The sequence below is a fragment of the Physeter macrocephalus genome, chromosome 2 (assembly GCF_002837175.3).
Source record: "Physeter macrocephalus isolate SW-GA chromosome 2, ASM283717v5, whole genome shotgun sequence".
Taxonomy (NCBI): Eukaryota; Metazoa; Chordata; class Mammalia; order Artiodactyla; family Physeteridae; genus Physeter; species Physeter macrocephalus.
In genome coordinates this window covers 12,066,439-12,083,903 of record NC_041215.1, presented here as the reverse complement: position 1 = coordinate 12,083,903, position 17,465 = coordinate 12,066,439, and the positions used below count along the sequence as shown (strand labels likewise).

The window sequence follows — 17,465 nt, the reverse complement described above, 5'->3', positions numbered from 1 at the left end:
CAGGTCCATGTAAAATACTGGGTTTATTCTGTCCTTTAGGAAGACTAAAGTAGCCTGGCTCCCCTAGAGCACAGTCTTGCCCCTGCCCTGCACTCCCCATCACCCTAGTCCCCAGGGACCAGTCATCTGGCCCTTCTTGCTCCTTTCCAGTCCCCCTGGCTCCCCAAATTCTGGGGAGTGCTCACTGCTAAGGGAGCAGTGTGGGAGCCTGAGGAGCCAGAGAGGGCCTGGATCCCTCGTCGGTCGCCAGGGATGCAGGGGCAGAGATGCTGGAAAAGGACTCCAATGGACCAGCTAATTCTTGTGGGGCCAGGAGCAAGGCGGGGTGGCTTTTGCTGCGGTGAGCTGTGACACTGTCTGGCTTCTCAAAGCGCTTGCCGCAGAACTCACAGGGGAATCGCAAGGCAGCCACCGTCTCTGCATGCTTGCGCCGATGCCAATTCAGGGATGCCTTCTGGCGGCAGGTGAACCCGCAGATCTCACACCTAAGCCAGGGACAGCAGAGGGAAGAAAGGGGCCTCAGCTCATCTTGACTTCCCCAGGGGTTCCTCCTGGTCCCAACTGCCCAGATGTCCTGCCAGCACCTCCCCATTTCCCCCCACCCCAGGCTCTCTTCCCCACACTCACTGCAGGGGTTTCTCTCCAGTGTGGATGCGCCGGTGGATGACCAAGTTGCTGCTGGTGCGGAAAGACCGGGCACAGAACTCACAAATGTAGTCTCGGGTATCTGTGGGCACATGGGGGACAGCCCAGCATCCATCCCCAAGCTGAGGCCCTTCCTTGGTCCACCCCCACTGTCCCCCAAAGGAGTACTGTCCCTATTCAGCCTGCATATCTCACTCCTCCCACCCCCACCCCCCAAACAGTGCTGTGTGACCTGTCAAGATGCCCTGTGGGTGTCAAGAGACAATCCCCTCTCCTTTCTCCCTGAACCTGCCCCCCTGCCAGCTCTAACAGCACCTGCCCATCGCCCATCTCCAGCAGTTCTCACAGGCCTGCTGTGGTTTTTCTCCTACACCTCCTGCAGCAGAGGAGGTAGCCTTGCTTTTCATGGCCTGCTGTAGACCTCTGTCCCACTGCTGCTCTGTATACCCTGCCATTAGACCACACACACCCCGCTACAGCCTTCATCCACATCACGCTCCTGTACTCCACACAGCTCTGGCTCCAGGCCCTCTCCTCAGCCATCACCACTGCTGTCGGTTTGTTTTCTACATGTCCAGCACTCCCCTCCCCTGTTCCCTGACCTTCACTGACCTGGCCGCCCCCCACAACCCTTCTCAGCCACCATTCCCAGGTCATGCCCCATCACTGCACCACCTTGAAATCACAATTTCAGACATCCAGTTCCAGCCAGTGCCCCCTACCTTGTCCTGTTACAGTTATCCCACAGTTCCAGGCTGCCAGTCCAGCAGCCCACTGCCTTCCCACTGTCCCCCTCCCCTCTCTTTGCCCAGTTCATTTCCAGGGCATCTTTGTAGCCTTCCTTCACTCACACTACCAACTCACCTGTCCCTCTCTTCCTCAGCTGTGCCTGCTTGGTTAAAGCCCAACTCAGGATAAATACAACCCTTGGCCTGATCCAGGCTGGCACACGTATGCCAAGGGGGGCAGAAACACAACCTACAACACCCCACCCTCACCCCACTTTGAGCTCTACTTTCATACACAACTACAAGTGTCAAGCCTCACCCCCGCCGCACACACACAATGCCTCTGCATCTCCTTGGTCAGTTCACTCTCCCACTTTCTAGAGTTCAGAAGGGCATTTTCCACATGACCTCCTCTTTCTACCAACCTCACTCAGCAGTGACCTCGTTTTATAAGCCACCAAGAAGAGAGGAGCCAGGAGAGAATGCCCACATCCTCCCCCCACCTAATCCACCAGCCAACTTGCTTCTGTGCCCGTATATGTGAATAGTCCCTGCTTCCCTGTGGCTGCCCTCCAACTGTGCTCAGATACACCCCTCCTCAACGACTTAAGGTTGCTCAACCCACGCTGGCATCAGCAAGCCTTTCCTCTCTGTGGGATCATTCCCATCTCTGTGCTCAGGCTCACAGCCCTCTCCAACTTACACCTATTTCTCTGCTTGTCTTCACAGTAGAACTCCAAAGAGTTGTCCATACTTGCTGTCTACACTTCCTTAGCTCGTCTCTGCTCTGAACCCACTCCATTCTGGCTGTCATCTCCCTTGTCACATGCCATTTTGTCACCTGGTCAAGGAAGGCTTCCCATCGCCCTGTCTGGTGGCCTGTGAGCATCCTCACTGGCACATCTCACCCCTCCCTCGTCCCTGGAGCACTTTCTCCATTTGGCTCCTCAGAGACCGCTCTCTTCAGCTGCCTCACCAGCCCCTCTGTAGCTGCCCTTCCTACCTGCCCTGCTCAAACCTCTTCTCTACCTACGTTCACTCTCTCCCTGTAGGAACACTCCACCCATGGCTCTAAACACCACCCATACGCTCATGATGAACACTTTCTTCTTGCCCAACATCTCCCCTGAACACGAGATTCACATTTTCTGGGATACCTAAGTAGCATGTCCCAAATAAAATGTCATGTCCCTTTCCTGAGGCCTGCTTCTCCCTCATTTTCAGGAAATCACATCACCTTCTGCCCAGTTGGCTCAGGCTGGAACCCTCCAAGTCACCCCTGACTCCACAGTCCTACCCACGGACAATCTGTTCTTCCCACAGTAGCCCTGGCTCCATCTTCATTCTCTGTCAGTCTCCAGCCACTTCTCACCAACTCGACCGTCTAGGTCAGTATCGCTGTGCACTGCACGTTCCTGCTATCCCCTATTCTCCACATGGCAGCCACACGCTCCTTTTAAAATCAGTTCTGTCCCTCCCTCCACCGCACTGCTGCCCATCACATAGGCCAGGAGCCAAGCCAACCGCTGGTGGTCTTGCAGGCCCCTACCACCTATCTGACCTCTCTTCCTTCCTTTCTAATCTCCTGGCCTCCTCTCCATTCCTGGAACATGCCCGCGGATGCCAGTTTAGGGTCCTCTCGTGTGCTGCCTGTGGATGTGGCGAAGCCTCCCTTCCTCCCTTCACTTAGGTCTTTGCTCAAAGCACCTTTCACAGCTCTTTGCAGCCCTTCACTAGAGTGGACATCTTAGGTGAGTACTGCCTGCTTTATTCACTGCTGTATCCCAGCACCTAGAACAGTTTCAAGCAGGGAGGATCTAAACACACAGAGAGTGCAGGATGAGTGTGTGAGTGAGAGTTATCCCAGAGCAGTGTGACAAGACCTGCAGATAGGAGGTGACTGGCCTCATGAGGGAGGGGAAGGGACTCACAAAGGGAGGGGAAGGGACCCACAGGGGGAGGAGAAGGGACCCACGGGGGAAGGTAAAGTGACACACAAAGGGATGTGAAGGGACTCACAGGGGGAGGTGACAGGACCCACAGTGGGGAGGTGAGGAGGCACTTGCACCACTCACCACTGTGCAGCTTCACGTGCTCCTTCAGGTGTTTCTTAAAGTTGAAGGACTTCCCACAGGCCGGCTCTGGGCAGGAGAAGGACTTTTGGTGGATGTGCTGGTACTTCTTGTGGTGCTAGGGGAGGAAGCACACGGTCTCCTCAGGGCAACCACCAGAGCTGACCCAGCAGGCAGGCTCTTCTGCCCTCTCCCACAACAGTTCTCCTTGTCACCCCCAGCTCATTTCATCCTGGCCAGTCCTCACCTATACGTATATAAGCACCCCAATCCCATCCCTTCCTGACCCCAAACTCTGCCCTCACCCTATCCTGCCCTCAACTTCCATCATCTCACCTCCTTGTCACAACCTCACCTTGCAATGCCCAGGTCCCTGAAAAAAGTGCACTTCTGGTGACACTCCTGGTTCCCTAACTATGGATTTGCCATCTGCCAGGGATGGGAACACATTTTTTTGGTGGGTATGATTATTCTCCTTGATATCAATATCAATGTACAACAATATCACTCAGATGGCCTACTTTTTATTAATAGCTCACCATGGGATTATATCATTTTCTCCTAAAGCTGCTTTGGAAACACACACACACACACACACACACACACACACACTCCTTCTCAACCTGGAACACTTTTAAGGATGGTGTGTTCTTCAACCTTAACTCCCCAAGTATTTCTGGGAAATATTTCTCTTTTTATCTGGTCTAATTTCACATCCTAGCTCACTAAGTTGCATGCACTTTCCCTTTCTCCATAATCCCATTTTCCCATAATTAAAATGCTGCTGGGGGCTACTTCACTCTCCTCCATTAATAGACTCAAGTATGTTTGACCAGCCCTGCTGAATGTTCTTCTCAGAAGCCCAGAGCTTCACCACCACTTGGGGACCTTCCCCCTCTCCCAAATCCCATCCACCCAGGCTTCACCATCCCTCGGGTCTGGGTCCTCTCCCAGCCTCAGAACCCTGTGAGAGCTCTGGCTGAGTGTGGGGCTGGGACTCTTCTCTCTCTGTGCCTCAAACCTCTCCTGCAGTGAGGCTGGGGACAGGTCTGTCTCCTAATCCTCCTGGAGTGAGGACCACCCACATGAGACAGGAAGGCGAGGCAGCCCGATGGAGTGAGGAACCCAGCACCATGACACACTAGCTGAGAAGCCTTGGGCAATGCTTAACATTTCTGTTTTGCTTGGTTTCCTCATCTGCAAAGCAGGGGTAGTACCAGCGCCCACTTCATAGGAATGCTGAGAAGATCAAAAGACTTGACACATATCAAGTGCTTAGAATAGTCACTAGCACCCCAAAAGCCTGAGGAATGCCACCATCATCTCCATGTGGTCATCAGAGGGCCTGTGTAACAAGCAGTAGTGGGCAGCAGCTGTGCACCTGAGGCTTGGTTTTCTGCCTTATCTACTAGTCATCTGGATTAGTGATGATTAACTATAGGCAAGCTCTGCACGTCCATCCCAACTCTTCTCTCCCTGGCTCTGAATTCCCCCCACACCCTAGGCTTCTTTGCCTCAGCTTCTCCTTCAGCCCTTCTCCTCCACCCATGAGGCTACACAGAACCCAACCTGTACCCCTCACATCCTCACATTCAAATACTGCCGGTTTGAGAAGATCCTTCCGCAGCCAGGGAAGTCACAGGGCAGCAGCTCTCTTTTGGCAGCTTTCCTGGGGCAGGAGAATAGGAAACATGAGGACCTGTGCAGGCTCTCCCCCACCTCCCTCCGCTCCCTTCCCTACCCAGAGCCACTTCCCCCAGTCCTACCTAATTCTCTTGGGGCCAATCTGAGCAGTGTCCTCATCCCATGCCGAGGCCAGAGCAGACTGAGCCTGACTCCCAGGGCTACGGGCAGCAAAGAGGGAGCAGAGGGCCTCGAGGGAGGGCCATGTCCCAGGATGCCCCTGCCCTCTGTCTCAGCCATCAGGTTACCTGGCCAGGGGCTCAGTCTGCTGGTCTGCTTGAGGGGTCCCACTGAGCTCTGGCTGTATCCTGACTTCCACAGGCAGAGGAGCTCCAGAACCCAATGAGGATGCTGAGGAGGATGGCGAAGCAAGAGGAGTTGGGACAGCTGCAGGGGCCGGGGGTATCTCCCCATCCTTAAGTGCATGGGGGACAGGGGAAGGGGGTGGTCTGGGTGCATCTGGCTCACTGCTGAAAGGAGAATGAAGAGGAAGGCATTATCTCCCTGGATTCTCAGCCAGCCCCAGCCCAAGCCCAACCCCTAAATTGCAAATATCCCAAACTCAGAACAACCCTACCCCTACCACAGGTTCCCTGTTCATACCTACTTTCAGCTTTCATTTTCCCCCAGAGCCTAACTTCCTTTCCACCCAATCCAAAGCCTCTAGTTCTTTCTGCCTTTTCCAAAGCCTACCCTGCCCTCTCCACCAACAAGCCCCTCCCTCAAGTCTGCAAAGCTCTAGGTTCCCCAGCCAGTCACCCCCTCCCTCCTCCTGCTCTGCTCAGCATCCTCCCTCAGCCCCAACTTGCTCATCTGGGGAGGAGCTGTAGGTCCATGGGCTGGCATCACTGAGCATCTCCTCTTCATCCTCATCTTCCTCTTCCCCGTCTTCTTCTCCTACGGATGGGAAGGCCTCCGGCGGGGGTCCCACCCCTCTGCAGGTCCAAGGAAGGCAAGCATGAGGTCCTGCTCCCTCAACCCCATTGCCCACCCAGGTCTATCCTGTCCCCCCCGACCCCAAACTCACCTGGGCAACCTGGCCTCCTCAGTCCTCTCATCATGCTTAGATTCCAAACCTGTTGGCATAGGTAGGGTCAAAGGGGAAGGAACTCTGTATTGGAGGGATGAGGACAGGTGGAGTTCTAAGGTCTAAAGTGGTAGGAAGACTTAGGAAGGAGGAAGAGGGGGCAGAGGCTACTGGAGTGGGAGGGGCTGTTTTATTTTAGAGATGGTACATTCACGTGGTTCAAAACAAAGTTGTTGTTTTTTTTTGAACCATGTGAAAAGTACACTGTGAAAAGTCTCCTTTCCAATACTATACCCCAGCCACCTCATTCCTCCTACAGGTAACCTGGTTTCCTACATGCCCTTCCAGAAATATCTTATACATTCATAAGTACATACAAATATTTTCCTTTCTCCTCTTATTTTTCCACCAACGGTGATATACCATACATTAGATTCTGTATTTTGCTTTTCATACCTAAAAGTATATTTGAGGATATATTTCCTTGTCACCATAGAGTCTTTCCACGGAGAAAGGCTCATTTTTTAAAGAATGGGGTTCTGAGCTACAGGGACGAGAACACTTTCCCCTCCTTTTTCTCCATAACTCTTCTTTCCCCCAGCCTACCTGTGGGCTCCGGCCCACTCCTGGCTTCTGGGCACCAGCTTCTCTGGCCAGTACTTGCAAGGGGGACCGGATTGGGCTCCTCTGGAGATGTGGGGCCTGAAGAGGGGCCCCAGGAGAAGGTGTGGCCGGCTGAGCACTCCCACACAAGCCCCCCATCTTGGCCCCCAGGTCCCCGCAGCCCAGGCACCAGGCTGCACTCTCGACTGTGAACATGAGACAGGAGCACCAGATACTGCAGACCCTTGGGGGCCACAGGCTCAGGACCTAGAGCAGTGAAGGCAACAGTCAGCGTGAGCTGGGAGGTCCTCTCCTCTTATCCTGGAGAGCCACACTCAGACAGCCCTGTACCCCCACCCGCTGGGCAACCCTGGTCCCTAATCCAGTTTACCATTCTTCAGAGCCCAAACCGCAGGGTTCTGAGATATTGCTCCCTTCTCCACAGGCTGCCTCCTTGGGCTCCCCAACTCCCCCACCTCTTCCCAAACTCACTCAAGGCTCCCTCTTATCCAATCCCCTTAGGGAGGGTGTTTCTGGGTCACACAACTCCCTGTTGCCCCTCTTCTCTCTCTGGCTCCTAATTCTCTACCCCTAGCCATTCCCTACCCACCTGCACAAAGCACGCAGCCTGAAGAAGTGTACCTGCCAGGGGGACAAGAGGCAGGTCAGGTGGGGGCCCATGTGGCCAACTGCCCTCAGCTCTGGGCATTCACACACTTATGGGGTCCCCTATTCTCTGGGACCAAACGGTGGGGGGAGACCCTGGGAGGCCACAAATCACACTGGCCTTACTGCTGAAGTGAGAAATCTGCCACTGCGAAGGAGCAGCAGGCCAGCACTTGATGTGGGGGAAAGGGGGCGGGTAGGGTGTTGGGTGTTGCAGCCTGGGTGCCCTCTGCCAGAACCCTTGACCCGGCCCCTAACCGGTCCAACAGGAACTTGGCCAGCTGCGAGTGCAGGGAGAAGCCCAGCTGCTCCTTGAGGAGGCACCACTGTTCCATGTGGCCGCCCAGGCGGATGCGGCACTTGCTGCGGCGTGCATCCAGCTGCCGCCGCTTCTCTCGCCGCCTGCGGGACGCGTCCGCAGGGGAGGCAGCCATGAGTACCAGGGCCTGTGGGGTCGGGGAGACACGCGTGTGGGCCGACCTGATCCGGGGCCAGAGGCCCCGGCTCCACCCTCCGCTGGGGCCTCAGTTTCCTCAACGGTGAATTGGGGCAGAACTAAACCAGTGCAATAGCATTCGCTGCCACTGGGTCCAAACCGCCTCTCCTTCCATTACAGGGCGTGTAAATTAGCGCTACGGGGTGGGTATCTCGGGGGTGGGAGGCAGGGGGACTGCATCAAAGTCAGAATGGCCTGATCCTGGGCCCACTGATGTGAAGAACTGGAGCTATGGGTAAGGAAATTTCGACTAGGAAGGGGCAGAGGATAATGTAACAGTTTCATCTTCAAAAGGGCATGGGTCTTTACTGGTTGATGAGGGAAGGAGAGGTCTGTGCATTGGGAGAGCTCCTCATAGTTGGGTCGTTGTGGGTGGAGCCGCGACAGGGGGGCGGGGAAGGGGGGGGTCTGGAAGGCACCCCCCACTCCGTCTCGGGCCGCCCCACTGAACACTCACACTGCGTCGGATGGGCCAATTCCTAAGGCAGCTCCCAGGCCGCCCAGAGCTCCCGCCGCGGCCCACCCCCACCCCGGCCTTACCTGAGCGCCCCCACCCGCCCTCATCCCGACTGCGCCTGCGCCTCCCCAGCGTCGCGCGCAGGCCCGGAGAGCGGCGGGAGGACAGGGGCCCACCTCGCGCGCGCCGCCTCCGTTTCTCTTTTAAGAGGAACCCGTCCCCCTTCGCGTCGGTGGCTCCAGCCTGGAACTGGGGCCGGGGTTAGCCGGGGAGGGGAGAGTCGGAGGCTGGCTGCGCGCGCCTGCGCACTAGCCGCCCAGCGCAACGCCTGCTGGGAACCTTGGTTCCCACACGAAGTGTTAAGGTTCGTTGCTGAGCCCTGCGGGGGCTGTGGATGGGTCGCTTCCGCGGCAACCGCCTGTGCTTGGTCACCAAAGGCTAGGCGAAATGGAATAAATAGGGTCAAGCCCTCCTCCCGTGCGCCGACCCCAGCCCCTTCAACCTGCCCAGGGACGTGGCTTCTGCAGTTGTTCCTACTTTGTACTTTACCTTCGTTTTCCCCCTCCCAGTTGCCACCAAGAAGCAAACACGTGCTGCAGAATCAGACACCTTTAAAACCAATTAGAGCCCTCTCCAGACCCCCAAGGCAACCACCACCTATGGCCCATTCCCTCTGTTCCCCGTCAAAAGTCATCCGAAAAGTTGCCTAGATTTGCTGCGGACTATTCTGCACTTCATTCCTTCTTCAGTTGACTCGCATGGAGCTTTTCTCTCCACCCAGCCACTGGAATGGCGCTTGTCAAGGCCACTTGGGGTAGCCACTTTGCTAAAGGCAGTGGTCAGTTCTGTGCCTCTCTACCCTAGAGCAACATCTGACAATATAGATATTTCCCTCCATGCAACGCCCCAACCTCCACTACAGGTTGGTATTTGTCACTTCACACACTCCTGGTTTTCCTCCCTCCTCATCGGCTCCTCCTTTCCTTTGTTGGATCTTCATCCACTGTCTAGGCAAAACAGATTGAGTGTCCTCTGGTTTGGGCTTTGTCCCTGGACCAAGTCCTCTCTCTTCTGGACCAAGTCTTCTCTTTTCTTTCTTCTTGTTTGATGTATTTGGCCCCGTGGCTTTAAATACAGTACACTGATGACTCCCAGTTTATATTTCCAGCCTAGCCTTCTTTCAGCTCCAGACTCATATCTAACGGCCTACTTTACACTGATAATTGAGTTGAGAACTAGAACAGTGCCTGGCACATAGAGAGCAGTGACAAAAGCTAGTTGATATTTTCTCAAACATGAGTGTGGCCAACACATAGCACTTAACAATCCTTGCCCCTCTCCTATCTCAGTAAATGTTGCCATCATCCACTCACTTGTTCAGAACAAAAACCTGGGAATGATCCTGGACTCTTCTTCTGTAATACCAACACCATATACTGATACATCAGCTAGTCCTGCTGATACTATCTGTAAACATATATCTTGAATCCAATCACTTCTGGCCCTCTCCACTGCTAAAACCTTACTCCAAGTCACCTGTATTAGTTTTCTGTGGTCGCTGTAACATCACCACAAACTTGGTGGCTAAAAACAGCAGACATTTTTTCACTCATAGTTATGGAGGCCAGCAGTTCGTATCAAGCTGTCATCCAGGCCATATTTCTGGTAAAGTTTCTAGGGGAAAATCCTTTCCTTGCCTCTTGTAGCTTCTAATGATGACCTGGCATTACCAGGCCTGTGGCCACATCACTCCAATCTCTGTCTCCCTGGTCACATTGCTACCTCCTCTTTTGTCTGTATCAAATCTCCCTCTGCTTCTCTTTTTTTTCTTTTTTTTTTTTTTTTTTTTTTTGTGGTATGCGGGCCTCCCTCTGCTGTGGCCTCTCCCGTTGCGGAGCACAGGCTCCGGACGCGCAGGCTCAGCGGCCATGGCTCACGGGCCCAGCCGCTCCGCGGCATGTGGGATCCTCCCAGACCGGGGCGCGAACCCGGTTCCCCTGCATCGGCAGGCGGACGCACAACCACTGCGCCACCAGGGAAGCCTGCTTCTCTTTTATAGGGACACTTGTGAAGGTATTTGGACCGACCTAGATAATCCAAATAATCTCTCCAACTCAATATCCTAAAATAATCACATCTGCAAAGTGTTTGCCAGATTGATCTGCTTCTTTCCACTCTCACCCTCACAAAGCAGGAAGGAGCAAATCTGCTTAAAACCTTTCATGTTTACCAGTACAATCCAAAACCCTTACTATGGCCTCAAGGCCTGTGTGGTCTGGCCCTTGGCTGCTTCTCAGCCACCCCATCTTTCCTCACTTTGTCCACTCTGTCCTACTATTCCCACTTTTTTGCTATTTCTCAAATGTACCAAGCATGCTGGAGGGAGTTCCTTCTCTGCGGAGCACCCACTCCCCAGCTCTTCATGGGGTTGTTTCCTTCTTACGTAAATCTCAGCTCCAAGATCACCTACTCAGATCCTTTTTGTCATTCTCTGCCCCACTGTGTCCTCTTCCTTCTCCTTCATAGCACTCATAGTTCTCTGAAATCAGTTTAGGAACTTATTTGCTTGTGTGTTTGTTGTTCGTATATGATGATTGTCGGCTATCCCAAGCTTCTCCTCCGTGGCCTAAACAGCCCAAATGACATGCTGTCCGATCATAAGCTATACTATAGGATGAAGCCACAATGTCCTGCCGATATCATACTCTTGAATTGTGGTACCAATGACTCAACATGATATTTGTCTGCCCAGTATAAGGTTGGAAGAAAGATCACCCACCTTATTCCAGATACTTTACTAATTAATGAAGATCCTTCATTAATCAAAAGAACAGGACTCCACAGGGGACAAACAGAAAAAAAGACTATTCTTTCCCCTCATGGTCCCTTACTAGACATCTGCAAAATCCTAATTTCTCTGTCCCATGGATGAAATCACAAGCGCGTTCCATAATTCTTGGTTACTCTTAGATAATAAAAAGTCCTTTATTGATTTGAGACCCAAGAACACTCTTGGTTCTGTCAGTCTGATACTGTTCAAAATAATAAAGCTCTAAACTCCTTAATCCTCCAATAACCCTCTCCAAAGAAATCCTCTTTTTTTCTCTCAGCCTCTCTTCAATTTCTTACATCATTGAAGTAAGGGATGAGCCAAGCCTCATCCTTTGTAATAAATCCTGAAGAGCAGCACTTTACCTGAGCCCATGGACCTTTACCTGAGCCCATGGCATCCCTGCCTGATTTTAAATGTTTCTTCCTTTTCTGGGTATTTACTCTGCAAACACCTTCATTTCTTCCGCAACACACCAAAGGCCCAGGTGCACGTATCTCTGCTACAGCCTGGATGATAACCTAGTTGTATCTGTAAATCTGCGATTTTCCGCAAGCATTTGGCAGCAGGTCCTGTCCCAGGGAGACAGGCATGGAGGGGAAGGGGGGATTCTCTATATTTGTTCTCTGCCTTTAGTGATACCTTAGCCCAATCTGAGACTTTAAGAGTTACATTTTATCACCCCATTGCAAAGGTTCAGATTAAATTTGAGCTTTTTGTAGCTTTAGCCCTGTTGAGTTACACAGAGTTTACAGTCTCTTGAAACTGCCAATTCTTTTTTCACGGTAAGTTCGTAAGTCTCCCTATGAAGAACTTGTGAGCTATGTGTAGGGATCCATGTGGGGGACATTACATTTATCCTCATGACATTTATTTTTCCTGGACTCCAGATGGCACCCTAGCTTCCTCCTTATCCCCTTCTTGGGATAAGCCATATCTAATAATACTGCTGTTTCCTCTTCGTTCTCAATATCTTCTCTCTAAGTAGAAAAACCACCTTCCACTCCCCCGGTCCAAGAAAAGCCAAACTGCTACAGCGTTGTAACAAACCGGTGATCCGAAATCCTGAGAAGGCTCATTTGAAGTGGAGAAAGAGCACTCCAAAGGCAGTTTACGCCCCAAATTTCATGAGACCCACAGACAGGATTAGACCTTCTCAGGCCCCAAGTCTATGCACGAGTCCTTCCTCCCACCCTTTGTCTCCCCCTCATCCAATCAACGTCCGGCATGTTTTCTCCAGCCAATTAGGATCTCCAGGAGCCCTGTCCCGTTTGTCCTCGCCCCCTGACCATCAGTGGGCGGTGCCTGCGTTCTGCGGAGAATCACAGCCGAGCGTGGCCCGCCACTGCCCTCCGTGACGCCATGTGGGCGGGGCGGGACGGTAGATCAGAGACGCGGGCCGCCTCTGCTTGTGGCAGGATAGCTCGCCCGCCCTGCGTCTGGAGACCCAAGTCCCAGCCCGGGAGGGCGGAGGACATGAAGGAGGAGGCCGGCTCCCGGGAGACTCGCCGTCGGGAATGTTGCAGCAGCAGGGGTGCTTTCGGCCGCTGCGGCAGGGGGCGCAGCGGAGCACAGGACGCCGGTCGCGGGGAGACATTGTGTTCCAGGTGCTGAAGCAGCAGCTGTCCAGCGACGCCGTGGTCGTATTGCACGTGGTGGAACGGGACCTCTTCAACCAGATAGCGCGCGAGGTGACCAGGCTCAGGCGGGAGGGCGCGGACCTACGAGCCGAGCGCCGGGCCACCGGGACTGCTGAGATCCGCGCCGCCCTCCGGTCGCTCCTGTCTGCGAGAGCTGCGTTTCGTGCCCGCACGTCCTCCTTCCTGGCGTGTGGCCGGAGGGTGTTCCGCGCGCTGCCCGGGCTAGTCCGGAGGAGCGGGCTCCGCCTGGAATCTCCCTGGGACAGGCCCTGCTGCCGAATGCTTGCGGAAAATCGCAGATTTACAGATACAACTAGGTTATCATCCAGGCTGTAGCAGAGATACGTGCACCTGGGCCTTTGACGTGTTGCGGAAGAAATGAAGGTGTTTGCAGAGTAAATACCCAGAAAAGAAAGAAACATTTAAAATCAGGCAGGGATGTCATGGGCTCAGGTAAAGGTCCAAGCAAACGTGGGAGGTTAGAATCCAGGCACCTGGACCACTCCTTATGCCTCACCCCCTGGTGAAGATGGAAATAAAGGGAAATCTGATTTGCTCTCAGTAGAACCTGGCTTCTTATGTGCTGCTTTGTGGGGTGTATGGGATGGGTGAGGAAAGCTCAGACAAAGATAGGGTTCCTCCAATAGAGGAAGTGTCCTGTCTCTTCCCCTCCATCCCTAGTTCAGTATTTCTCCTCTTAGTCATCTTCATCCCCTGTACCAGGTCTTTGCACTGTTGTGCTTGTGTATTCAAATGTAGATGAGAGGTGAAGAAGCCAGAAGGGCAAGTAGAGAGTGCTGACTAAACACTAGCCACCCAAACCAATCTTACTAGGGGAAGAGGAGCCTGAAATGAGGACTGAAGGGTAAGGAAGAATCCTTCCCATTCCCACACAGGCCCCCTACACTTTTCTCCTATTTCCTGGCAAGCTAGGACTCCCCATCTAGAACTCCCTGCTGCTTTCCCCTCATCCTGCTCCACTTCCTGGGTTTATTCTTTCCCTTTCATCTCTGTTCTCTCTTATTCCTGTTTTATTCTCTCCATTTACTGTCATTTCTTCTGTTTTACTTCTGACTACCCCCTTTTCCTCCTTTCTGGCCCTCAATGCATATTCTTGCCTCCCTTTTCTTTCTGTCTTCTCCCCTTTTCCTTGCCTGTCTTTCACCTGTTTTTCTCTGTACCTAGAAAGTTTTACATTTGGGCCAAAAATGGATCCAACCAATCCTCTACTGCCATCTTCCAGCATCAGGCTTCTAATACAGAAGAATTTGTGAGTTACCAGCATTCTGAAGTCCTTTCTTCTAGTTCTGTTCTTGTTGCATTCCCCTCCTGCTCAGTTCAGTCCACTCACCAGGCCATATTTGGATGGTTCCCTAAATGAACCATCTCTCCTTGCTTCCACCCCCCCACACACCAGGACCTGGTGAATCTTGCCCTCCACAGACTGTCCATTCAACTGGTGAGGAATGAAGCCACTTCCACCAGTGAGAACTGGGAAACATGGTTGGAATTCCCTCATTGTCAATCTTCAGTTTACTTTCTCCAGGAGTATCTAAAACAGCTGTGGCTAAACTTCCTGTTGGGAGCCCTGAGCAGAGACTGCAGTCTACTGGATTAGAGTGTTGGTCTTCACGCCTCATTTGCCTTGACACCCTTTAGGCTTTCTCTGAAATTCATGCAGAGGCTAACCACACCATCCCTCTTTTCCTAGCCCAAAACCCTAATGAAAATGCTCTACTTGGGCTTCCCTGGTGGCGCAGTGGTTGAGAGTCCGCCTGCCGATGCAGGGGATACGGGTTCGTGCCCCGGTCCGGGAAGATCCCACGTGCCGCGGAGCGGCTGGGCCCGTGAGCCATGGCCGCTGAGCCTGTGCGTCCGGAGCCTGTGCTCCGCAACCGGAGAGGCCACAACAGTGAGAGGCCCGCGTACCGCAAAAAAAAAAAAAAAAAAAAAAAAAAAGAAAATGCTCTACCTTGAGAGCTAAATAGACAGGACTTGATCACAAAGCAACTCTTAAGAATCCTAGAAGCTTGCTATAGCTGTGTGTAAAAATGCTCCCCATCAGTGTCCTTCCCATAGCCCTGTTTATCTAGAAAGCCTGGAAAAGGAGGTAAGGAGGTAACCTGCTAACAGCCCCAGCAGTAAAATAAGGTGAGAAGCATGTTCAGTAGGTGAGGACATGTGTTGGGAAAAACTTTTGTTGTAAGGCCTGCTTCTGATTGTGTCAACCCTCTCCCTGGGTTGTAAAGACACCCAACATGATGCCTAAAACAAAATGCTTACCCCTCAGCCCTCTCCACCAAGAAAACCCAAGTCTGGCTATTGCATCTGTTGAGATGACTATTTCAAGTTTATTAACTGAAGTCTTGATATAATGAAGGCAGTAATTTCAGACTAGAAAGCAAAACTGAGCTCTTGGTGGACACTGGGAAAAGGAGATGGGATCTGAAAGTTGCTTGGTAGCAAGAAGTGGATGGTGTTCAAGGGGCATACAAGAAAATTGTTGGAGACAAGTGAGGTGGTTCACATCTCCACTGAGACTTGAAAATAAGTCTGTATTTTCTTGGAGCACTTTAAGGTCATGACAAGAGAATGAACAATGATATAGGGGTGGTCATGGGGAATGGCTTGCAGGAAACATTTTCTCCCTTGCCATGTGCACCACTGCAGTCCAAAACAGAGAGAGGAGGAGAGATGGCAGAGCACTGTGGGAGGCTTTTTAGAAGCTATTATAAGACCCTCTTTGTAACCCGAGCATCTAGACCTACTGAGTCACCTACTCCCTGCCAGCACCATATATTGGAGCCTAGGAGATAGCAGATGTGATGCTGGTGAGTCCTCCAGGATCTCCAAAGCCATTACTAGCTGAGGGTCTGGGCCTTGCTGATCTATTAAAGCTCAGTTTATCTTCAAGGAATCTTGTCTTGGGGGTGGGCAGGACAGGGGAAAAGGAATGTCAAAGGAGAGCAGAGAAACAACTGGGAGGCTTGGGGGAAGGACCCTGAGGCACTAAGGAGACAAAGTTCCAAGAGCAGGAGGAAAAGACTCCTCTAAATCAGATGACCCTGACTCTTCATTATTGTTCCATCTTCCACCCCATAACTCCTACCCTGCTCTAGCCTGGTACCACCTCCTCCTCAGCCTGCCCCCAATTCTTGCTCTGCCAATCATCTCAACTTCACCCAGCTCCCTACAGCAGGGTAAGAAGACACCTTAAGTCCCAGGGCATTGTTTCTTGTACATGTGCATCTACTTCCAGGAGGTGAAACAGCAAAAAGGCAGCCGAGTGGAGTTAGAACCAGAGTCAGGGGCATTGCCTGTAAAGAGTTTAAATACAAAAATAAAACGAAATAAGTCAGGACTTTTTAATTACCATCATACCCTATCAATCATAAACAATGTTAGTGATAAAACACTTCGCCCAGGTAAAATCTCCTAGTGGTCTAAATTCTAAACAATTGTAGAATTACAGTTCATTTAGTCTATCTCAAGATCCTTATGCTTCAAGTAGCACATTCTTATTTGTCCTTTAATAAACATTATATTCTACATGGAAGTTAATTTGGAGAACTCCCATTACTGGGTTGGCCCACTCGGCTACACATGCTCACTTCCAAAGTAAGTTCCTAACAGTTTGGTTTGGAAGCATTTGAGCTCACTTTGGGCACATATAGCATCTCCATGGCTTAAGGTACCACATATACCTGCATTTAAATAGTGGATTCAAAATAAACCATAGCACAGTGGTTGTAAAGATGGAGATTCAACTTGAGTTAAACAATTCTGTCATTCTACATAGCCACTTGCCTGGAAGCTAAAGTGGCAAAACAGTGTAAACTACAAAGTGTAATATGTTTGGTGAGTACAGATTTTAGTTTATGCATGAAATATTTTATGGAATTTGAACATTTTTTAAAATTGAAAAATCTAGAATAAATGAATCTAGAAAATATCACATCAGTAGTAGAATTTAGCCAAATAGCTTTAAAGCTTTCCTCAGTCCTGCCCAGCAGTCCTAAAAGCTGCATCTTCTTGCTACATGGCAACATTTCAGTACCTCTCAAAGGGTATTCTAGGTATTTCAAGTATCTTGCTCTAACACCACCTCTCTTTCTAGTCCACTCCTTCTGGTCCACTCCTTTTTTTTTTTTTTTTTTTTTTTTTTTACATCTTTATTGGAGTATAATTGCTTTACACTGGTGTGTTAGTTTCTGCTGTATAACAAAGTGAATCAGCTATACATATACATATATCCCCATATCTCTTCCGTCTTGCGTCTCCCTCCCACCCTCCCTATCCCACCCCTCTAGGTGGATACAAAGTACCGAGCTCATCTCCCTGTGCTATGTGGCTGCTTCCCACTAGCTATTTTACATTTGGTAGTGTATATATGTCCATGCCACACTCTCACTTTGTCCCAGCTTACCATTCCCCCTCCTGGTGTCCTCAAGTCTATTCTCTATGTCTCAGTCTTTATTCCTGTACTGCCCCTAGGTTCTTCAGAACCATTTTTTTTTTTAGATTCCATATATATGTGTTAGTATATGGCATTTGTTTTTCTCTTTCTGACTTACTTCACTGTGTATGACAGTCTCTAGGTCCATCCACCTCACTACAA

The 17,465-nt window shown here is 51.5% G+C and overlaps 1 protein-coding gene across 7 annotated transcripts; it reads right to left on the bottom strand.

Annotated features, from left to right (window-relative positions):
- Window positions 1–6: 6 nt before the first annotated feature.
- Window positions 7–8,645, bottom strand: ZNF692 (zinc finger protein 692). Of its 7 annotated transcripts, none has more exons than XM_007118868.4 (12): window positions 8,554–8,645; window positions 7,683–7,870; window positions 7,369–7,400; window positions 6,762–7,025; window positions 6,156–6,204; window positions 5,938–6,063; window positions 5,377–5,598; window positions 5,212–5,289; window positions 5,036–5,114; window positions 3,449–3,563; window positions 628–727; window positions 7–485 (listed from the first exon to the last, which is right to left on the bottom strand). In XM_007118868.4, exons 2-12 carry the CDS (start codon window positions 7,856–7,858, stop codon window positions 188–190), a joined length of 1,539 nt encoding a protein of 512 aa, XP_007118930.1. In that variant the 5' UTR covers window positions 7,859–7,870; window positions 8,554–8,645; the 3' UTR covers window positions 7–187. The 7 variants fall into 7 exon arrangements, with proteins under 7 accessions (XP_007118930.1, XP_028354392.1, XP_028354407.1 ...); XM_028498591.2 differs by lacking the exon at window positions 8,554–8,645 and adding an exon at window positions 8,461–8,505; XM_028498606.2 differs by lacking the exon at window positions 8,554–8,645 and adding an exon at window positions 8,461–8,502 and having other exon boundaries at window positions 6,762–6,857.
- Window positions 8,646–17,465: the final 8,820 nt, after the last annotated feature.

Bases quoted from the DNA above. Each gene is read 5' to 3' on its own strand.
- ZNF692 (XM_028498591.2), bottom strand. From the start codon at position 8,484: ATGAGGGCGGGTGGGGGCGCTCAG. The intron at 6,205-6,761 runs GTAGGCTGGGGG...CTATGCCAACAG, and splicing joins GAGTGGGCCGGAGCCCACAG to GTTTGGAATCTAAGCATGAT. The intron at 5,290-5,376 runs GTAACCTGATGG...TGCTGCCCGTAG, and splicing joins CAGACTGAGCCCCTGGCCAG to CCCTGGGAGTCAGGCTCAGT.